General features: G+C 47.2%; 4 protein-coding genes across 7 annotated transcripts; 2 read left to right on the forward strand and 2 right to left on the reverse strand.

Annotated features, from left to right (window-relative positions):
* Positions 1-201: 201 nt before the first annotated feature.
* Positions 202-6,918, reverse strand: LOC135391975 (DNA topoisomerase 2-alpha-like). The gene is made up of 4 exons (XM_064622566.1): positions 5,863-6,918; positions 4,849-5,116; positions 3,534-4,224; positions 202-3,178 (listed from the first exon to the last, which is right to left on the reverse strand). The coding sequence occupies exons 1-4, from the start codon at positions 6,750-6,752 to the stop codon at positions 492-494; spliced, it is 4,536 nt and encodes a 1,511-aa protein (XP_064478636.1). The 5' UTR covers positions 6,753-6,918; the 3' UTR covers positions 202-491.
* Positions 6,919-7,058: 140 nt separating this feature from the next.
* Positions 7,059-9,828, forward strand: LOC135391979 (uncharacterized). Of its 3 annotated transcripts, none has more exons than XM_064622570.1 (6): positions 7,059-7,167; positions 7,328-7,416; positions 7,501-7,587; positions 7,741-7,820; positions 8,548-8,645; positions 8,724-9,828. In XM_064622570.1, exons 1-6 carry the CDS (start codon positions 7,126-7,128, stop codon positions 8,880-8,882), a joined length of 555 nt encoding a protein of 184 aa, XP_064478640.1. In that variant the 5' UTR covers positions 7,059-7,125; the 3' UTR covers positions 8,883-9,828. The 3 variants fall into 3 exon arrangements, with proteins under 3 accessions (XP_064478640.1, XP_064478641.1, XP_064478642.1); XM_064622571.1 differs by lacking the exon at positions 7,059-7,167 and adding an exon at positions 7,174-7,262; XM_064622572.1 differs by lacking the exon at positions 7,059-7,167 and adding an exon at positions 7,184-7,272.
* On the reverse strand, positions 9,666-12,846 carry LOC135391978 (uncharacterized). The gene is made up of 7 exons (XM_064622569.1): positions 12,542-12,846; positions 11,696-12,278; positions 10,936-11,163; positions 10,612-10,659; positions 10,383-10,458; positions 9,892-9,944; positions 9,666-9,800 (listed from the first exon to the last, which is right to left on the reverse strand). Exons 1-7 carry the CDS (start codon positions 12,775-12,777, stop codon positions 9,741-9,743), a joined length of 1,284 nt encoding a protein of 427 aa, XP_064478639.1. The 5' UTR covers positions 12,778-12,846; the 3' UTR covers positions 9,666-9,740.
* A 114-nt stretch (positions 12,847-12,960) lies between these two features.
* LOC135391976 (RNA polymerase I-specific transcription initiation factor RRN3-like) lies at positions 12,961-22,348 on the forward strand. Of its 2 annotated transcripts, none has more exons than XM_064622568.1 (14): positions 12,961-13,386; positions 13,467-13,675; positions 13,758-13,847; positions 14,715-14,847; positions 14,926-15,019; positions 16,119-16,287; positions 16,533-16,601; positions 17,930-18,044; positions 18,827-18,966; positions 19,106-19,236; positions 20,046-20,221; positions 20,349-20,589; positions 21,396-21,468; positions 22,136-22,348. In XM_064622568.1, exons 2-14 carry the CDS (start codon positions 13,487-13,489, stop codon positions 22,253-22,255), a joined length of 1,740 nt encoding a protein of 579 aa, XP_064478638.1. In that variant the 5' UTR covers positions 12,961-13,386; positions 13,467-13,486; the 3' UTR covers positions 22,256-22,348. The 2 variants fall into 2 exon arrangements, with proteins under 2 accessions (XP_064478638.1, XP_064478637.1); XM_064622567.1 differs by having other exon boundaries at positions 12,962-13,382.
* The last annotated feature ends 359 nt before the right edge of the window (positions 22,349-22,707 follow it).

The raw sequence follows: 22,707 nt of genomic DNA on the forward strand, positions 1-22,707 counted from the left end.
GTGGCTCACGTGCATTTGCGAGAAGTGCTTTTTGCCAGACATGTTGACGTTAGCCGAAAAATCACTCTGCACATGCGTGTGGTTACCTTACATTTGTGTATTTCCAGTCATACGAAGGAACGAATAAAGATGGAATCCCACATAAAAGCTTCTCACCAAAGCAGGCATTTGCCAAGCCCTTCGAAGGCTTTACGCAACGGGTACGGGACACATACTTGCTTTTATTAACATACGACAGACGAAACACCGATAACTTAGTTTGTGGCTTATGTTAAAAACTAAAAGTGGCTCGTGATAAAACTAAGCGAGAGAAGGAGGATAAAACTCCAGTTTCTTTGTTTTACAAGATAAAATGCGCGATTACCACCTCGACACATCATAGTCCTTCATGACGCCTCTCTCAGAATACAATGACGGTGAAAAGAGCACATAAATAACAATAATAACTTCACCACAAAACTAAACTGAAGACGAGACGGCGCGTCCGACGATCAGTCCTCCTCGGAGTCGCTGCCAAAGTTATATTTGACGGGAGCGCGTGTGCGACCCGTCGTCGTGCGGGAAAACGCTGGGGCGGCGTCCATGTCGTCAAAGTTGTCGTCCTCGTCCGAGGAATCCGCGGCGCGTTTTGCCTTCTTGGCCTTGCTCTGCTTGGGCTTCTCCCCGTCCGAATCGTTCTTCTTCTTCCGCCCCCTGCCTGCACCCCCGGTGGCTTTTTTGGGCTTGGGCTTGAATTCTTCCTCGGACACTTCGTCGTCGCTGTCTAATGCCTTCTTGGCTGGCTTCTTGGGCTTGGGTGCTGCTGCTGCCGTTGCTGCTTTGGGTGCGGGTTTAGGTGCTGGTTTCGGCTTGCTCTCTTCTTTCTTGTCTCCGTCGAAGAGGGAGTCAAACGCTTCTTCGCCGCCGCCGCTCACTCGCTTCGAGAGAGGAACCAACTCGACATCGCTGTCGCTGTCAAACATGCTTTTCTCTTTTCCGTTCTGCTGCGGGACGTCCTCGTCGCTGCCTTTGTCTTCGATAACCATCGGTTCTTCGTCGCTCTGCACCCGCTTCTTCTGTGGCGCCCTCGCGGGGACCACATCGTCTTCGTCCTCACCCTCGGAGAATGAGAAGTCGTCGACCTCGTCGGAGTCGGAATCCTCCGACCAGGGATTCCTCTTCTTCGTAGGGGACCTTTTCTTGTCCGACTTGGGAGTGGCGGGCTTACGCTTACGCGGCGCCTTCTCGGGTTTCTCGCCGCCGGGGCTGTCGCCGGCCTCCGTCTTGACTCCGCCGTCCTCGCTCTTCTTTTGTCGACCTTTGCCCGCCGTACCGGCTGGGGCTTTCTTCTTCGCCTCCCAGTCCACCTTGGGAATGACGCGTTCCCCATCGACGGCCGGCTTAGTTTCTTCCGACGTGTTCTTGGCGGATTTCGCCCGACCTTTTCCCGTCTTGACGACGGTCTTGACGGTGCTCGTCTCGTCTTCCCTCTCCTGCTTCTCGACCTCGTCCAGCTTTGCCTCGAAAGCGGTGAGGTCCTCCTCCCACAGGTGCTCGGGGGACTTCTTGCGGAGGGCTTCGAGCTCCGCGCGCTTTTCGTCTCGCTTTTTCAAGAGGTCCTCTTTCCTTTCCCGTGTCAGGCTCCACAGGGGCATGCCCAGAAGGTAGTTGTAGCTCTCGGCACTTTCGTCCCGCTCCTCCTCTCCTTGGGACTCTGCCCCGTCGTCCTGTTCTTCTTCCTCTTCTCCCTGTTTCTGTTTGAGCTGCTTCTTCCACTCTATCAACGGGTCCGCGTCGTAGCCGCGGTCCACGAGGGTTCTTATCATTTCTACCTTCCTGCGGTTCTCGACCTTGACGACCCCCTCGATCTTCTCCAGGATGAAGCGGGCCTGGTTCTCCAGCTTCTTCGTTTCTGCCTCGAGAAGGCCCATCATGTAAGCCTTTCGCTTCTTGTAGGCCTCCAGACGGGTCGTGAAAAACTCTCGCAGAATCTCATCCGGTGTGCTGTACGAGCTGAGGACACCGTTGGAATCGAACAGTACCATGCAGGACGTCGACAGCGTCGTCTGCAACTTGAACACCTTGTGGAGCCCTTCGTCTCGAGCGCGCGACAACTTCTCTTCGGTCATCGTGACCACGAAGCGGACCGTGGTGTCCGTGTGGTATTCCTTGTAGTCTGTGATCAGGGCCGGAACCTTTTCCGACCCGTGGAGCATCGTCTCCAGCACCTGCTCCTTGTATGTCTGCGTCCACGTGCGAACGGGAAGTTCCGTTATCTCGATGGTGGTCGAGCTGAGCAGCGACACTTCTCCGCTGATGAGGAATTTCTGAGACTCCACTTGGTCGATGGTGCCGCGGAAGTTCTTGAACCAGGGCTTCATGGGCTGCGGTTCCTCGCCTGCGAGCATGCGCCGAATGTTGGCGACGATCGCTCGGGGGTTGTAGTTGGGCACTTTCGTGCTCCAACCCGTCCCGATCCCTTCCGCCCCATTCACGAGTACCATGGGAAGGATCGGGATGTAGAACTCCGGTTCGATACGGAGGTTGTCGTCGAACAGGTAGTGCAGGATGGGATCGTCGAAGGATGGCATGACGCATCGCGCGATGGGACTGGGCATGGTGAAGATGTATCGGGGGCTGGCGGCATCTTTGCCACCTTGCAGACGCGTACCAAACTGACCAATGGGCAGCAGGAGGTTGATGTTGTTGCTGCCCACAAAATTCTGTGCCAAGTTGATGATTGTGGCCATGAGAGACACCTCGCCGTGATGGTATGCAGAGTGCTCCGCGACGGAACCGGCCAGCTGGGCAACTTTGATCTCACGCTTCAGGTTTCTCTTGAAGCACGTGAACAGCACTTTACGCTGTCCCGGTTTGAGGCCGTCCACGAGTGACGGAATGGATCGCTCGTTGTCCATGTTGCTGTAGAGGATGAGCTCCTTGTTGACGAAGTCTTCAAAAGTGACGGCCTTGGTCTCCTTGCCGTACAGGTACACTTCAGGTAGGCCCAGCTCTCTACGTTGTTTGCGTTCCTCCATTCCGCTGCGGAGCCACTCCTTCCGCTGATCCACCATCTTCTTGCTGAAGGCCAATTCGATGGCACGATCGTCCTCTCCGCCCTGGTACCGGAAACGGATGCGATGGCGGAGCATGTCGGAGAAGTACTCCTTTGCCTCTTTGGCGGTGCTGGTACCCAAACCTGTGAGTACCAAAACCAAATCATGTTAACTGGAGCAAGTGGAAGTTCAGAGTACACTGGATGCCTATAGCACTCCCCCATTATGTGCTCCCAGGTACTTTTTGAGCAAACCTCTACTCACCTATCTACTCAAAACGGTTCTAGAACCAGTTGATTAAGAACACGAGACCCATATTTACTCCGATAAAAGCTGCCAGATTTCATTATAACATAACATCCAGAAATTGTCGAATGAACATCCAATTGTTCGAGCACCACACAAAATCAACACTGACAAGTTGCAAGCCACGGAAACACTGTCAGTGCGTGCCTCGCCCAAGCACTGTACTGCCTAAAAGGGGGAAAAAAAAATCACCTTTGTAGTACTTTACTCTCCAACGTTGCCAGTCTTCCGTGGCCGCCTTCCACTCTTCAAACTCTGGCAGCGAATAGAAAGAGAGCTCAGTCTTCCCCTTGCTGGCCTTCACAATCGGCGTGATGAATTCCTCCAGGAACGGAAGCCTCAGGAGGGACGGCCAGTTGTGGTGGATGAAGTTGATGAGGAGGCCCTTGATGTGGGACCCGTCCTGGTCCTGATCGGTCATGATCATGAGCCGACCGTAGCGGAGTGTGCGCAGGTCGTCCTCCGTCTCGTACTTCTTCTTGTACTGCAGCCCCAGGATCTTGATGAGGTTGTTGATCTCGGCGTTCTCCAGGATCTGCTTGTGGGACGCCTCGCGGACGTTGAGCATCTTCCCGCGGAGCGGAAAGACCCCGAACTTGTCCCTCCCCACGACGGCGAGCCCCGACACGGCCAGCGTCTTGGCCGAGTCCCCCTCCGTCAGGATGAGGGTGCAGTCGATGGAGTTGCGCGTGCCGGCGTCGTTGGCGTCCTCCAGCTTGGGGATCCCCTTGAGCTTGGAGTGCTTTTTGGAGCTGCACTTCTGGCCCAGCTGTTTCTGCGCCTTGAAGGCCAGCCAGGACATGACTGCCTCGACGATGCCGCACTTGAGGACTTGCGTGTAAAACTTCTCGCTCGGGTCGCACTTGGAGCCGAAGCTCTTTACCTAAAACGAGGATCGTAGCATACTAGTTGCAGTGATGGCCATTAGTTAACTACGTGTAGTTAAACTACTTGATTGTAATTTAAAAGTAGTTATCAACTACTTGCAGAAACTACTATTTTGAGTAGTTAACTACAGTAGTTAGGTTACTGCAGGCGCCAACTACTTCCGATTTTGCCGCAAGCTTTACAGCACGATTGTGCTTCATGCTTTTACCTTGAGCTACTTGTTTGATGAGAATGGAGGTGCAGAGCAATTGTGTTGTGCATGTGTACTAAATCTTCACTTTTATCGCTGCTTGTGATTCATATTTAGGTGTCCAAGAACATTATAGAATGGGATTGGTGTTGATGGACAACGTTAAGTACTTATAGATGTAGTTAAAATACATTGCAGTAGTTAAAGTAGTAGTCTCAACTACCTCCCCTGAAAAAGTAGATGAACTACTAGTTAAACTACTCCATCGCAAAGTAGTTAGTAGTTGAAGTACTGTTGAGCTACTACAACTACAGTAGTTGAACTACCTTACTCCAAGCAACCAACCAGGTGTTGTAATTGTCCCTCTGAGTTTCATTGGCCTCAGCTACTGTTTCCTCTCGTAGTGATACAGATGTGAAACAGACATACTTGCAGGGTCATGTTCTCCTTGGTCTGAGAGTCGAACGTCGGATTCTCAATGAGACAGTTGATGAAAACCCACATATGGTCCTTCACTTGCTTGTTCTGGATCTTCACCCCGGCTTTGTTCTTCTTCTTGACCATCTCCTGGACCTTCTTGACCACGTGGTCCGACACATAGTCCACGTGCGTGCCGCCCTTAGTGGTGGCTATGCTGTTCACGAAGCTCATCTGCTGGAAGTCTCCGCTGTCACTCAGGGCGACCGCGACTTCCCACCTGTACAGGAATCGAAGCTTAGTGTTCAACCCAAACGGCACTCTAAGATTTCCATGTGCAGTACTTTTAATTTCTGACATTATCAGCTATTTGAGAGAGAGAAGAAAGGTTCCGTCTTCCGATCCGGGGTCCACTTGTATGAACGTCGAGATTCCTCAGCAGTGTCCTCAGTACTGCTTCGGGCATGTACTGCCGTTTTCTCGACGCTGCTCATTCGGAGAGCACTGGCAAGCTACCGAGGAAGTTCCTCAACGTCCGTGCAAGCGGGCCTCGATCTTCTAACGTAGTCTTCCTTCTCTCTCCGCAGCTGTTACAGACGGACCTACACGGCTGTCAACTTTGGTGGGCCCTAAAAAGCTATCGCTTCGAAACAGAGAATGTAAAAAAAGGGGGTTGCGTCCGAAAGAGACTCCCGATGGCTAGTGCACTTGACTGCAACTGTCGGATCAACCATAGAAGCAAAATATATTGGCCCAATATTGGCTATATATCGGCAATACCGGTCCGAGATTGGCCCAATATTGGCTATATATCGGCAGTACTGGTACAAGATTAGCCCAATATTGGCTATATATCGGGCAATATTGGTCCCAGATTGGACCAATATTGCCAGTGTTCAGCCGGTATTGGACCAAGATGATGTGCTGCTTGGGAAGCCCCATCCGCTTTCCGACTCTGGCAGTGGGTGCTTTGCTTTGCGTGTATGTGTCAGCCTCAGCCTGGTTAATTTCCGTCAGGTCTCTTACCTATCGTTAACGCTCTCATAAATTGGAATGATGGGCTTTCCCTGCTCATCCTCCTTGTCCTTGAGAAAGAGCTGCACGTATTCTTTGAACCCTTTCACCGGAAGCTTCTTCTTGTTGAGGAACACCTTGACGCCCCTCGTGGTTCCGGCTAAGTCGAAAGCTCGCCGTGACATCAGTGCCACCATGTCTGGGTCCAACTTTTCCATCTTAAACTTGGGCAGGTCGGGATAGAACGTGATTTTTGTGAAGTCGTCCCCGGTGTCCTTCGGCTTCAACTTGGGCTTACTCGTCTTTGTCATGTTGTTCTCCCATGTCTGACTGAAAGCGAGCCTCTCAGCCTTTGAGCACGTCTCTACGGTGAACTTCGTGCTGAAGATGTTGCACAGCTTTGCTCCAAATCCGTTTCGACCTCCTGTCACTTTTTTCTCGTCGTCGTTATAGTTGGACGAAGTCAGAAGGTGGCCAAAGATCAAGGTAGGTACGTACATTTTTTCGTCTTTGTGTTCTACCACCGGGATTCCTTTACCGTTATTCCAAATGCTTATCATGTTCGTTTCGGGGTCAATCTCCACGTCAATCCGGTCCATCTTGGGGTCACGCTGCTTGTTGTCGGCGGCATTGACGAGGATTTCATCGAATATCTTGTACAAACCGGGCACGAACGTTATAGGCCGGTTCTTCATGCCCACTTCTTCACCGTCGTAAACCCACATATTCTGGGTAATGGGTTCAACGGAACCGATGTAAGTGTCCGGGCGAAGCAAAACATGTTCCAGCTGAGTTTTCTTCTGGTAGATGCGTTCGATTGACATAGGCCCCCCTTTGTTTGGGGCGCCGTTCTGAGCCGGCGCTCCTAGCAGCCCGTCGCCGGATCCCTCGCTCGTCGCCATCCCTGTACGAACTCGCGTTGGAGAGACACGAACTAGGGCATTCAAAACGGTGCTTCGGACGAAAATGACAAGGAGGAAACGCCGAAGCCTAACAAATTAGAATCGCCTGCCGCTTCTGTTAGACAACGGCCATTTTCTGCTGTCGAGCCCGCCAAACCGGCGGAAGTGCACCTGGAAGTGACGAATGGTAAAACAAAAACTTGACTCAGACGTGCCAACGCTTTGCAATATGAATTGAAACATGCATCAAATTCGTAGAGGTATTTTCTCAAACAGTTCCCGAATTCCTGTTTGCAGAACTGAATCTTTACGTCTGTTCTGTCACGTGACCGCAGCTGGTGCCGCGAAAGTTGGAGCATCACTTGATGTCGGGATGTCGTTGTCAGAGGAATTTCGTGCGAAGATATCATTTGCTGTAAGAAGTGCTCTCCCAAATTGTTTACTTTGGTACTCCCCTGTACCCTACGCTCCGTGTAACAACTAACTACCAACCGAAATTAAGAAATGATGGTATTAAGATGTCCGTCATTAGATGATGTCGTCTGCAAATAAGTCAGCAGCCCATTTCTTTACAGATGCTGTGTTCTGACAGAGACCTTGGCCTTTCGTTGGCGAGATCGGTCACAGAGCAGAGAGTGAAAGAATGCCCTCTTGAATGTCAAGTGTAAGCACACACTCCTTCGTACCACATGACTTGTTCGATATTGCTATTTTTTGCGATAGGAACCTCACACTTTTCTTTCTGCAGAACACTCGTCGACTCCATACGTCGCATGGCTGAAATCACAGGCGACGTGTTGTGGATTCTGGTTCTCGACATTACCTCCAGGACGAGGCAATTTTAATCTCAGCTTTTTCTTGGGGAGAAACAGAAAATGCATGCACAGTGAATATAATGTCAATAAGTTTTGGAAGTAACTTTCAAAGTCACTGTGGTTTCACTCTTGTCATTCTTCTTTTTTTTAACGCAACTCCTTTTTTTGCACAGTTGCAACGATATGCCTCGTGCAATCAACTACCTTACTTCCAGTGGCTCACAGGAGAAGTTCTGCGTTGCACTTCTTAACTGTGAGTGTTCATGAAGAACTCGGATTTCATTAATTCATTAACTTCATTAACGTAATTCATTAACTTGAATTTCATTAGCATAGACCCACACTACAGATCTTGGTGCAGTGCACCTAACAAATGATCTGGAGATCTCCTGGACATTATTTCGATTTTTGTGAAATACTCGGGGGAGAACCTTGAGAGCATTTGCAACAGATCTAGTGTGTTATAGTGCGAAGCTCCTCTATAAGCATTAGTTATCTGGGAAACAATTTTTATATTAATAAAAAATACCAGCTCACGTGGCATCGTGGTTAGGATGAGTATCGCCCCAGGCGATGAAACTCCCTAATCATCTTTATTCATTGAGTGAGGATGATTGGGGTTCATCAATTAATGAAGTTGTTGGTTAGAATCATTGCCTTCCATGCCGACACTGGGAGGTGACGCGGGTTCGTATCTCGGCACTGACTGTGCTGCCCAATGTTTCCCCGGATTTTCCGCCCGTTTTCCCAGTCAAATGTCGGTATAGTTCCCCCCGAAGTCTGCCCAGGGCGCATACTAACTCCCGTGTCCCCCCCACACATTAGATTTGTGGCGCTAACACAAAATTTTAAAAAAAGTTTCCTACGTCTTTCGATAAATGTCGAAGTGCGTCCTCCAACCAGCTTCCGTCCAACGATTATTCTACTGAAACGCAACGCACAACGTGAGCCATGATGGGCGGTCATTTTCTTAATTCCAGACCACAAGACGGGAGAACGATGCAGGTATGAAAACTTCATCCGAGGGCTGTTAATAAACACACCCTATGCACCACTCCTTACGCACGGATCGACGAAGGTGTGGAAGAAAAGTTCTTTTTCTCTCTCTCTCTCTCTACGGTGTACGTTCTTGCAGACTTCACCTTTCTCTTCCTAGAAATCCGAACAGCACCTGGTGGAGAGAATCCTGCGGTGGGCGATGATCGCGGGCGGATATCGAGGCCTCCTGTCTCCGCTGCTGCTGGACGTCACGAAGCCCTTCGCAATCTTGAAGCGCAACGTCGAGGAGGCGAGCGCCATGGATTATTCGTCGTAGGTGTGAAGTGTTTGCGGCATTGCCTCTATCGGTTCCCATTCGACAGCACCATTAATGAAGAATGATGCAAACTGGTTTGTCTGTTTGTGAATAGACCCTTGTGCAGTCGGGTTTTGTGGTTTTTTGATATCGGAAAGGAAAGTTGGGTATTATTTCGGGGACAAATAGGTATACCTATGTCAAATAGGGTGCTATCGGATGGAAAATCGGTTTTGTTTTGGGGTGGGGGAGGTTGGGGGGGGGGGGGGGGAAGGCGGGTTTAGCCTGACCAACCATGGTGCAAACTGGGAGGTACAGATGGGCATTACCGGGTTTAACCGAATAACACAAGTGTCTATTAGTGAACTGTTCGTAGTTTGAGGTTTTACACTGTGGCATAGCTGCGTGATGTGTGATGCTGATCACCATGTGGCTTGGTTTTGCCAATGATAGTTTTCTTCGGCAACATATGTATAATTATAATTCTATAAAATTTATACGTATGCATACAAAGAACCTGTAAAATGCATGTAAATCTAAGTTAATTACGAATAATTGCCTCCAATTTGAATTGAAATACTTTGCACTGTAACTGCGACCATCATAAAGCGTGTGGCAGAGTTTGTGCAGCTTTGGGTGAGGACTGTCTCTTCAACACCTGCTGCGGAACATGGTGCTCCTGAGAAGAACGGATAGATTCGGTAACTGGACATATCACAAACTGATGAAAGAAGGCTAGTAGGTCTGTAATCTCTATTGATATCATTCATTCTGTGCAGTATGTGAAGACTGACATAACTCTGGTGAGAAACACAATGTATTTAATGAAGTGACGTGACTCTGAGTTCTGTCTAAGGTTTGCTGCGATGGAGTGTGCTTTCACGCAGACGCGTGACTCAGCAGCACTGGGTGCAGGAGGTGACTCCAGATGTGACTGACCTGCGAAATAAATATGTAAATTATTTAATCTACTTTGTCTCAAGTTAAACGAAATTATTAACGATTAAGAATGCAAAAGCGCAATGCTCACTTCGTAAACGAGCGGCGGACCCTCTCCGTCATTCGTAATGGGAACAAACATACCTGCGTGAAGGACAGAACATTTCAATTAGAATTTACCCTGTGCTGTACCGTGTTTCGGTGTTGCTGCATATTTGCATATAGTATTCGCTTAGTAGCGTACAAGGATTGCTTCCTGCAGGACTGCAAGGAAAGTTCCTTTGAGCTCGGTGGTGGGCCAAAAAAAAAAAAAAAAAAGAAGAAGAAAGCCTGTATGTTTTGCAAGTTTTTTTTTTTTAGTTGTTTAGTACGTAGTTGTGACAGAGTGAACTTCAGGCAAAATACATTTTCTATTTACATCTATTTGATCTAGTAGCAAAATAGGAAACATGAAATTGTCAAACCTCAAGTGGGCTCAGCATTTCCATTATTAATTAAGGCACGGGTTAAAAAAAGTTGCGTTATTGGATACTGCTGCTACTGCTAACATGCACCTATGTACTGCGCCCCGCACAAACTCACTCGGGTCTGGGACAGGCTCTGTGAGACGGATGGACACTTGACCGCTTTTCGGGTTGAACGACAGCACTTTGCCTTCCTGTGCAAAGAAAAGCCGCAAAAATGTGAGCGTGCTCTCGAACAAACAAAAATCGCACAAACGCCGAACATAATCAGTCGCAGTACAAGCTATACTTTGTAGCGTATTGTTGGATATTTATTACTGCGTACATAATGTCTCGGACATACCCACCCTGAAAGACGATTCTCTCGGACTGTAGTTTTCGTCCATTTCTAACACCTGTAAAATAAATTAATACTGGTAGTAGGTGGTGGCAAAGACAGTTAATCCCTTTGTTTTCTCCTAAGTGCTGTCGCAAAATTTTGGTTTTATCCGTAAATTTGTCGGAGTCACTAACTACATTTACATCTTACAGCTACTTTCACCAAAAGTAGTAAAAAGTTAAACTTTCCCAGAAAGGTAACTCGTTACTGAAAAAAAAAAAAAAAAGTTACCAATTACGCGATACCTTTAACTTAGTCATTACCCAGTACCGCTCTCGAGAAATGTCATCACCTTGAATGCAATGTTGTTCCCCACCATGGGCACTCTGAGTGGCGGGAATGTGTCGTAGGATCTCTGCGCTTGCGCATCACCACTGGTTGGGGTGTACTCATCCATGTATGGTTGCTGATGATGAACGGCTGCTTTTTCGTCTTCAGCATTCCGAAAGGGGACGCAGATTGGCGGTTCAGGCTCCACGATGGCGCTCGTGAATGCTATGTCCCTTCCTTGAGAGTCCTCCTGTTTATATTTTAAAAAAATGCACATTTGGGTATCATGAATGAGAATGAAATGAGATACATTGTTTCATTGTAAGGTTTGATGGATATGATGGTAATGAATAACAATAATGATAATGAATAATAAAAGCGCGCGCAGTTTCTATTACTAGTTTGAGAAATCCATTCTCTTAATATCCAGATGATTAGATCAAATGATCAACTAAAACCGACAAAGGGCATTGCACTATAAAACCACTTCTGCCTTTTATTTCATCAAGAGTTATCACTTTGTTGAAATCACCACTGTTATTTTTTTTATTACTTTATCATATTGGTGTCTTATCTTATTTTATGGGTTCTTGTTGCATTCATTGTATTTACCATTATATATCCATGCCAGTCAATATGCCACTATCTGTGTATCATTACTATACAGATTGTAATTAAAATACTAATTATATAATCTCTAACTAGACACTTCAAATTAGCGATACCCTAAATATCACTGCTATACTGCTGCGCATGCAAACAACTTGGAGCCTGTCTTTAACCTTTCCTGCCTTGCTGTTCTTCACTTGTACTGGATCTGCTCCTTGGAAAGAACGTTGTTTCGGTTGCCGTGGCAACAGAGGCGCACTATACGTCTGCTCCGAGGGCACTTTCGAGTAAACCTGTTCGGAGATAGGCTCTCCCCTGTCGCTGTCTTCGTTGCCGTCATCGAAGAACTTGTGCTTGTTTCCTGCATTCGTTTGAATTGGAGTCGACGCCTGATAGCTCGTCACTCGGGATGTCGCGACAAGTTCGGGAGATACGGTCCGTTTCCGTTTCTTGTGCTTGCGAACACGTTTGCGGCGCGCAACCTGAGGGTCACAGGCGGACGTAGTGGCCTCCGTGTGGACTTGAAGGAGGACAGTATGTTGTTGACCAGTCTGGTTCGTGGCTGGTGCTTCGTCTGTTTCCTCAGCGGTAGATACTGTAGCTTTATCTAAGGGCGCGCAAGTAGCGCCATTAATGCTCAAATTTTCGTGCTCTTCGACGAGGGGCACGCTGGTACGTCTTCGTTTCCTTTCTTGGGTAGGGGCTCTTACGGTGGAGGTTTCGTTGGAAGTGTTGCTGCGATGTGCTGATACAGCCCTGGAATAATTTGATAGTTATAAATTATCGTACCAGATACACGCTTTCTGTTGGGAAATGTCGTCAAGTCGAATTTTGTTAATTCGAAATCACGGTTAATGCGAGGTTTGATATGTTGATTTAACAAGGCTTTTCGTTGTGGCAGATCACTGTGCCCTATGCCAACCCCGCTGTAGATGTAGATTTCCCATGATTACTGAATCATGGGAAATCACTTGTTTCGTTTGTAGTGCAATGTTTTGGGATTCCCGAAATATATTTACCTAATAACATCGTTTTCGCGCAGAACCTGTATCTCTTCATCTGGTGGTAAAAGGCCATCCTCAAGGAATAAATCTAACTTTCCCGACAACCCGTACCGTCGCTTTATCCTCTTGGCAAGAAGCCTTACAGTTGTTATTACAGATACGTCAATGTGCATCCACGTTATGGGGTGCGGTGATTCTGAGGCGGATAACACGTTCGAAAGATCAACCCTCACGCGCATACTTGCCGGCATCTTTCTTCGGCTCAGCCTGGCTTGCGTACGGCCTGCCTGGTACGGCCGATGCACGCAACCACGTGCACGCAACGACCCAGCCGCCCAGACCCTCCCGCACATTGTATTCCTTTTATGCTGAAATATTTTGTCATCTTTCACCCACATTTGATCGTTTGCGATTTATATGAAATATTCTTTGAGATTTCTACAGAATACTCGCACCTGGCAACACTGTATGGCAGAAGGGCGGCTGTGTTTAACGCGTTTCATCTTTCATTCGGGGAGGTGGATCCATTTTAACGACGTCATTCGTCTTCTGCCTGCCTACTGTTTGTAATGCAGCTTGTCAATACGCTAGTTTCCAAAGGAGATCACAAGACTTGTGATATTTACGAGGAAACCGTGCAAAGAATCAAACTGTTCAAAATCTTGTTGCTGAACAAGTAACATCGAACAAGTAATATCGACTGCCACGCAAAAGGTTGCAGACGATCTGACCGCGTGGTCCAGCGTGGTCATCCGGGACCGGATAATTCCAGCTGTCTGTCACATAAAGGACAGAAGTCGACAGCTGACAAGAGGGTGAAGTCACTGGACGAGGAGGAAGAAGAAGAAGAAGTCGTGTATGTAAGCCCCGTATACTTTGTGTGTACACGAAGTGTGTGAGATCCGCCGCGTATTAGCAATACCTGTTTTTCCTGTAACAGAACCACAACGTTGGACGGCCATGGCACTGGCACCAGTTCTCAAGAAACCTGGCTCGATCAGTTCACCGTCGGCGCTTAAGGTCGCTTTTCAAGTCCCTACCGCGGAAGAAATCGACGTAGCAGCGTCCCTGAAGGAGGCTGCTGAAAACAATGGCCAAGGAATGCTGTATAGGTCGCTTATAAATGCTGTTAAATCTCAGGAGACGAGCGTGAGTCACATATAAATTATTTCCAAAAAGTGGAAATAATATTTTTTGCAACGCCTTGTGTCTCTTTGATCTTCATATCCAGGATGCCGCTCTGATCCATCTGCTGCGACGAATCCGAAAGCACATGCAGCTCATTGCAAGGCACAACGACGACATTTGTGGGGCCTTACTTGTGAGTAACAAGCATTATCTGTAACAATAGATAGAGACCATATGACCATATGACTGAACATATGGCAGTCACCTGTGGGAGCACTGGGTCAGGGGTTAGTTGCTTTAGTGGCCACTAGAAGTGCTACTGCTTATTATTGAGGAGAGGAGTTGAAATGTAATCATCGTTCATCTGTTGCATGATCTGCTGCTGATTTTGCACGTACTCCTCACTTCCTTGTCTATCCTACACCCACGATACATTGCAGCGGTTTCGGGACACGACATAGTTACAAGCAGTTCAGACTAGGAACGAACCCATAGTGACGCAGAAAATTCTGGAGCTACCAGCCCCTGTCCCGAGCTTTTGTTACGTCCAGGTCTCTGCCAATAGTAGGAAGTGGTGGTAATAAGTATCTTATCACACAGTGTTTCCAGCAAGTTTATTAGCTTCGGCCCCAAGACACCTGTCATAGGGCTGAACCAGGTTAAACCCTTTCTAACCCCCCCTATTTGCATTGTTGTCGCTTTGGATAAAACCTGCAAAAATCCCCGAAAAATAACTCGACAAAGCGCAAACTCAGCTACCAACGCAGGAATTAGAGAACGCCAAGCAATGCGTTTTCAGCATGGCGTCTCTGCATCTCGCGTTCATCTAGAATGCGAGAAGGGAAAGTTCCTCTTTTATTTTTAAATTTTCCACCCAAATATCTGCAGATATTGTACATCAATACTGGCGTTGAACTTCGAAGTGAAAAAAAAAAGCTCCCTTATAACTTGAAAATTGAATTACATGAAGTAAACTTTCAAAATTTCAAAACTGTACACAATGTTCCGAGCACTTGAGCAATGCTACCATCGAGCGTAAGTCCCGTCTTCACTTACGCAGAAAATCAACCTGATGCAAAGGAGCAGGGAGGTGTTGGACGCCTTTGCCAGACTGGCACTGGACCTGACATCCTTGCACCCGTACTACCTACGGAACCTCGTCTTTGCAATCTTGCGAATCTTCATGTCACCCGGTAAGAGTATTCCGATATCCCGGAAACAGAGCGTTCCGTTCCACGACTCACGGGGGAAAAAAAAAAAACTCTCTGCAGACGCGTACTCCGAAGACGCCTCCGTCGTGGACAGGGAGGAGAAGTTGGCAACTCTGCATCATATCATTCAGGAAATAATTCGCCTGGTACCCCTGTAAGTCGATACAATGTTTTTTTTTAATGGTCCCCAGTTTATTTCATTCCTGACACTACTACAATCTTCTGCATCTAACATGCGTAGGGTTCTTCATTTTCGGGTTAAACCCGATTTTTCATGATAGTTCCCCCCCACTGAACAAATTTTCAAGAGTTTGGGTAGAGGCCGATTTCTACCCGAAATCCTTGCGGTCCTTCAACTTGCCGTTCTAGGTAAACTGTCGGAAAAACCTGAAAATTCCACATCAAACAGAGATCGTGGTGCCTGAGTTTTCGTGTGTAAATACATAGCACCCTATTTTTACCCCCTGAATTTGAAAAAAATCGTAACACCCGAAAACGAAGAAACCTAAACATGCGGTGATGTCCAGCCATTGGAGGGGTTGGATTTTTTTGATGCAACCTGTCTCGGTGGAGCAGTCTGTATGCCGAAAATGAGACCCCGCCAGGTTGCTAGCATTGTAGCAGCGTGATAGAATCACGCCCTACTAGATTATAACGACCATGTCATAGGCACCTCTTCCCAGTGCCGCATTCGGAAGCTAGAGATGGCACTACTCATCGGCCCGGTTATTACTACTTCCTCAATTTCTGCATACTTTGTACTTCAGCTTACCTTAGTATTTTTGCACAAGCGGAGGATGTCCCACGGGAGATGCTTTTTTCTAAAGTTGATTATCATCATCATTCTACGTGTTTTCATGGGAGCTGTTGCTGTCGTCTGCTATGGTAGTCGTACGTCTGCTTCTGCGCGTTCAAAATTCAAATTTCCATTTTCCAATTATGATGTAGATCTCATGGGCCGATGTCCGGCGTCCATAGTGGATCGTGCGGATGGGCTGCCCATTGGGTTTGACGATTATGACATTGTCGTTATAATATAGTAAATCGTGGGTAGAATTGCTTATGGTGAGTTCCACTAGCAGATTTGTAGCGAGGTCTTGAATCTGCCGCAGAGCAAAAGAACCTGGTACCAAGGGACCCAATCAGAATCCAAGCCACAGCTGCTGGCTGCTGCTTTAGTTTGGTTTTTTGGAATTCCTTTCGATTGAAGAACCCTCGGAGAGACGCGGTTGATGTTTTTTCCGTCTGTCCAGGTCTCCGAAGACGATAGTGTCGTCCGTGGCGGAAATGTTTCCGTACCTGAAGCACGACGGACGAGAACAAGCATCTCTCGTGCGCCACTTGCTGCGGCTGTGCACGTATCTTCCTGACCAGCATCTAGAATTGCTGCAGCTGATAGTCCATAAAGCTCTTCAGCTAGATGTGAGTCGAATTTCCCATCATAGCCTTCTTTTTTTTTAGCTCTGTATTTGTCCCTCTCAAGCAGAACATGTCTTTGAGTTGAGGTGTAAAACCCATTTTACCAGGTTTTACTTTAAAATGCAGGGTTTTAAACATAAATTTAAATTTCAACACCAAATTTTGTTGTGCTTATTTCTCTCCAGTCATCCTCTCGTAATAAAGTTGTTGTTGTTGTTGTGCTTACTTGAGTAATCCTTTGCATGTAGTTGCACTCTCCGAAAGAGGAAATTGAAGATTGTGAGGATGAAGATGAAGATGAGGCAATTTTTTCTATGGTGAGTTTTCTATGATGATGCGTATAAAGTTTTCTATGGTGAGTATGTGCCTTCCCTACATGGTTAGTGACCTTAAGGCCCCAAGTCCAATTTGTCTTTCCCTACGTACGGAACATTTTGGTTGGCTGTGGTATGAGAGAGGGTCAGTATGACAAAATCAAAATATAACGAGAAAATGAGAGTGTGCTATGGGTCCACCTCCTGGGGGTAGGTAGGGAACCGTAGTTATAGCTGTGCATTTATCTCTCTTGGAATGACAGAGCAGCGCGTTCATAGCCGACATCCTTCACAGACATCGTTCTGGTGAGAATGTTCTGAGCGATCGGAAGCTCCTTACACGAAAGGCAATTGCCGTAGTTTCACGTGGACAATTCAAACAGCTTGAAGAGAATATTGCGCAAACAGTGTTTAGTGCACTGAGAGTTCTTACCAGAATGGTGTCCGTGCAGGACGTCTGTTACCAACGTGTTGCCATGTCATTCCAAGATGGATAGCCTCGCGGTGACAGCGATAACTATGGTTCCCTCCGAGCGAGAAGACGGGGCCGTAACGCTCTCTCTCGTTTCCTTGTTATTTTTATTTTGTCGTACACGCTCCCTCTCGCACCGCGGCCAACCAAAATCATCCGTATGTACGGAAAGCAAATTTGAACTTTGACTTAAGCGAGCACGGAAGTGACATTTCAGATTGCAACATGCGCAATTCGACGAGTACTAGCATAATCAGGAGCAACCATGCGAAATATCTTTGTGCGTCGCCCTGCTATCACGGCACAGTTTAATTTGCGAGAGCGCTATAAATAGAGCCTAAAGTTTTAAGGTTTAACCCGATTCTTCCCAGAATTTGCACCCCGAATTGAAGGTTGCCTCTTTAGGCTGAAACCCAATTTTTACCAGTTAAATTGCCATCACTGGAGACGTCTGTAGGAATGCACACTAACTGGTTCGACAGCAAATGCCATTACATCACCGTTTGTATCAATGCATGAATATCGAGCCCGATTTTTACCCCCAAATTTAGAAATAAATATTTCCTTATTGGGCCACCTGAAATTGACCCAATAAGGCTGAAACAGCTGTCCAGTACGGGCATGGCAGCACTTGAGCACTTACAAACATATACTCTATGTGCAGTCAAAGAGCTACAGCAAATTGTTTTTCCTTTCACTAGGGAAGCATGCTTCACGTGCATGGAGTTAGAGATGTGCTACGCTTCCGTTTCTTGTAGGAAAGCATTATGGAGTGAATGTTCCAGTGCAATATTTTTTTTTGTGTGTGTTTTGCATTGCTTTATAATGTCCGGCACTTGAGTGTTCACATGATTTGCAGGATGGCAACTCTAAGGAAAAGGACGCAGGAGGTCTGAAACACCCGTTAGCCGACACGCTGGATCGGGTGATGCTACAAGTGTACATGTTCATCGACGACCAGTGTGGTGTCACAGGTTTGTAGCAATTACAGGCACTTTGTTGGAACATTGTTGGAGCTTGTGCGCTTCCTCGTAGTGTGATTGCAAGCTTGAGGGATGATTTTGGATGATTCATGCGGTAGAAATGGTCTGACACATGTTTATGTGGGCGAGTATGGGATGCTGTTGGTTGCATCATTTCCTATCTGGATCTGCAAACATTTTGCTGAGTGGGCGTTGGCTGTGTGCCAGACAGGCTACAGGGACGTGCAGACAATTGGGAGATTGTCAGGGTTCAAAACCCTCTAATGCACTGTCAGAGCTTTCTCCTTTGTCCTCCACCACACTTTCTAGGTGGATGTCAACTAAGTTATCCCTGAGGATTGCAGAAGGTGCATGTTAAACCAGCTTGCTGTTGTTTAGACATTGATATCGAACCTGCACGTTGTTTCGTGGTACTAACCGCGGAATTGTAACTGGTATATTTTTCTTACCGTTTCCTTTTCTTTTCTTCGTTTTTTCAGTTTAGCATTTCAGTTTTATTCTCGTGACGGTTCCATTACTGTTTTTGATAACGGATTAAATGGTATATGTAGCGCCATTTTTGTTGCCTTACAGGCTCCAATGTTTGTAATATATGCTGTTAGAATTACTGTTACCATTCCGTAGACAACTAACACGGAATTACGAAATGGAAAACGCTTTAGCTGTCAATGCTAGCAGGAACTTGTTTGAAGGCTTCATGTCAGTTCCGCTCTCTTGTTTCTCGTGTTCCAGTAATGATGTTACATGATGTACTTTTTTTGGTGTATGTGTAGGGAAGGGCCAGGTCACAGACTGGGAGAAGACAAAGGCCTTGTTCAAGGACTTTCTGGCCATCTTTGACCGTATCATTTTGCCCACGTACAAGTGCTGCCACCTACAGTTTGTCATGTTTTACCTCAGCAGTCTCAAGCCCGTAAGCGCACGTTTTTGGCACGTTGGTTGGGTGTCTGCTTCTCGCAGGCTGACATGTAGAGTCTGACTTTTCGAGTTTAAATTCTTTTTTCAAAATTCAGGGGTTTCATTTCATTTTGGGAACAATGTTTTTTGGACAGGCACTTCTGGAAGGCTTCCTGGACTACCTCTGGAAGAAGGTCCAGAATCCAAATACCGCCCCTGTCATCCGGCAGGCTGCTGCCTTCTACATCGGGAGTTTGTTGGCCAGGGGGAAGTTTGTGCCACTGAGGTTAGTACAGCCCCCTGCGCTACTCTGAAGAGATAGATGGAACGACCTAAGAATTTTGAATCTTTGTGCAACTTCTCAAAAAAGCAATGCGTCTCTTAAGGTTTCGTAGTTACGGAGGAAATATGCTTGCATTCAGAGTTCGAGGTAACTCTTCACTGTAACTAAGTTCCTTTTGTTGGTAACTTGTAACTTAACTCGTTACTTTTGCGTTGTGATAACTTTCGGAGGAACTCGTTTCTTTTTCAGGTAACTTTGCCAAAGTAACTTAAGCCCAGTTCCAGGTTACTTTTAATTCGCTTTCACTCACGTACACATATTTCCTTGCTTTCTAGAACTCCGGTTCTTTCGTGGTATTTTATGCCAAAAAAACGTGATATTCAATCAGTGACAGTATTCTGTTCAGGAAGTAAGAACCACTGCCATTGAAATGAAGCTGAATCATTGTGCGCCTACAGGGAGTAAGATGCAAAGCGTTCGAATTGTTGGACATTAACGAAAACGAGCTAAGTGTGTTGCGTTCCTCCGCAGACAACTGAAGATCGAGCTCAACTGCTCACGCACGGTGCACCTGTGTAGTGCTACTCTGCGTCTGAAGTAACCCTCTTCTTTTTTTTAAGTAACTCCGTAACTGCGAGTTACATTTTGGGCTGAAGAACTTCGTTGTTAACTTATTTACATTTTTCACACCGTAACTTAACTCGTAACAAGTTCTTTTTTTACGGGTAACTTCTCGATCTATGCTTACATTTGTAGTGTGTCAACGTGGGGGTCATGCGTGATAGCGTGCTTTATGCGATTTCTTGCCGCAGCACCGTGCAGGACTGCCTAGCTCTCCTCTGCAAATGGGCCCATTTCTACGTGACCTCGCACGGGGAAGGAGCTGTGCAGGCCGACGTCAGGCGCCACGGCACGTTTTACGCCGTGTGCCAGACCGTGCTCTACATCTTCGCTTTCCACCACAAGGACCTCACCGCTACGAACAAAGGTAACCCGCAGTGGCTCCACCTCGACGCCCTTCATGGCAGACGCCCTTCATGGCAGACGCCCTTCATGGCAGACGCTCTTCATGGCAGACGCTCGGTGCTGACTCGCGACGACGTGACTCTACGCAGGTCTGCAGTTCCTGCGCAGCCTGAACCTCGAGGCGCTGGTGATGAGTCCCCTGAATCCCCTGCGCGTGTGTCTTCCGGCTGTCGTTCAGCGCTTTGCCAACGTGGCGCGGCACTACCAGCTGGTGTACTGCTACACCCTGTTGGAGCGCAACCGGCGCAACGCGTTCCCCGAGGCCACCGCGGAGAATGCGCCCACGACGCTCGAGTGCTTCTTCCCCTTCGATCCCTACCTGTTGCCAAGGTGAGGAGGAAAGTTCCGGGCTGCCCACTTAAGGTTGACGGTGTGCAACTTGGACCCGGTAGCTGTTGCGATTTCCGTCTACAGTCGCCGACCGATTTTTCGGACCCCGATTTTTCGGACATGCTCGATTTTTCGGACTCGTTCGCGGAACGGCCGCGGGTCCCATATAGGGGTGATGTATAAGAACGTCCAAAATTTCGGACGCCGTGCAGCTCCGTCGCCCGATATTTCGGACTCTGTTTGCCCGACCCGCGAATTTCTCTCGTGGGGTGACGGAAAACATTGATATCATCCGAAATTCGTATCAAAAGAAATCAACCAACTAAAATATTGAGGCAAAAAGAATAGGCAGTGATGATTGTTGATTTTCCATTCTGCTGAGTAGAAGAGGTCTGTCGTAGCACTTTTGCCTCTTCGTTTTTGGCCAACGGCCCAGCACGTGCTGTCCGCCCGCGAGTCGCGCGACAGCGCTGTAAAGCGAGCTTCACCTAAAGCACGCATGCGTTAGGTGAAGCCGACTTGCGGACTTGATGACGGCGGTGTCTCAGTCGCTTCGGGAAATGGAAGCTGACGTTATCAGGCAGAGCTGGAAGCGGGTTAGGAAAGCATCGACAAATTTTTCCAGCCTACTAGGGCTTAGTAAATTTTATTTTGAAGCGAAATTCGTTTTTTCGAACTGCTCGATTATTCGGACTCTTGCGCGATCCCCGCCGAGTCCGAAAAATCGGACTGCGACTGTACACTAGAATGAAGGTGTTGCTTCCGAATGCGCCGAGAGACAATCGATGTTTGTTTTTTACTTGTAGGACTGGAAAGTATATTCACCCCCTGTACAGGCAGTTTGAAGGTTCTGCTGAGGAAACGGATGAGGAGATGGAGGTGAGAGACCACGGGATATCGGTGCAGAACACATGCATGTGAGAACACAGAACCTCAGAATGAGTGGTGCAGCCAGAGGAGGAGGAGGGGGGGTTAAAAAAAGGTAGTGCATTTGGGAGAGGGAAAAGAGGTCGAAATCCTCCTCCCTCATGTAAAGTTTCCCATCAAACTCCTCCAGAAATATTTTTCTGGACACACTATTGCTCACAACGAAAAGGGAATTTCGATGCAAGCTAAATTAAATTGGTAGAATTTGCCGTAGCTTAGGGTTTTCATCTCGGGAGGGATATGTTTTTGAAATTGCGTAGTTGGGGTGGCGACACCTGGTGAACATGATGGAAAGTTCTGAGGCTGAAAAACAAACTAACACAGCACGAGCCTCGAATTGGTTGAGAACATGAATGATTTAAGTAAGAGAAGTCGTGTGTTTGTTGGCCTTTTTTTAACCTTTTTCGCGAGTGCCTTCGGGGAATTTTGTAATGTATTTAGAGGGGGTGCACGGCAAAATTTAAAAAAAAAATCTTCACGGCAAAAGTCCAGCAAGCAGCGTACATGAAGCCCAAAAAATGATTATTGCAAAAATAATTCCTCACAAAAACTAACTACTCTCACATTGTCTATGACGGACAGTAATTCGGATTTCAAAAGGCGTTAACTGGACTTGCAGGAGGAAGAGGGCAGCATTGTGGAAGACGACCCCAAGTCTCCCGCAGGAAGCGTCGTGGACATGTTCAGCTACGGGACGTCTCCGGGATTTAAACAGGTCCACTCTGGTCCACTTCGGTAGCATCCTAGGACCAAGTTATTAATTTATTCTACGGCTATTTGTTTTTGAGTGTTCGACACTGCCGACACTCGATAATAAATGGTGTACATTCAATTGCCTGCCTGCAAAGAACAAAAAGTTTGTTGCCGAAGTTTGCTTTTTAGGTTAGCAGCTGTACATATTGATGGTTCCTGTTGTTTATGCTAAACTGAGGGGACACTAATACAATTCCGTCTGAAGGTTATGTTTTTTTTTTTTTTTTATCGTCCAAAAGTCTCACAACTGGGTCACATCTCCTGAAGGACAATATGGTCTGTTGTTGTTTCCCAGCTCCAGTTTGTGTCTGTCTGCAGTATTCCAACATTCTTGTGTTACAGCCAATACTTTAAGTACGCTTAATCCCTTTTCATCACTCATATCTGTAATAGAGGAAATGCTATCCATTTCCAAAGTCGTCAGCCTATGCCATATTT

This window comes from Ornithodoros turicata, chromosome 4 (assembly GCF_037126465.1).
Source record: "Ornithodoros turicata isolate Travis chromosome 4, ASM3712646v1, whole genome shotgun sequence".
NCBI classification, from domain to species: Eukaryota; Metazoa; Arthropoda; class Arachnida; order Ixodida; family Argasidae; genus Ornithodoros; species Ornithodoros turicata.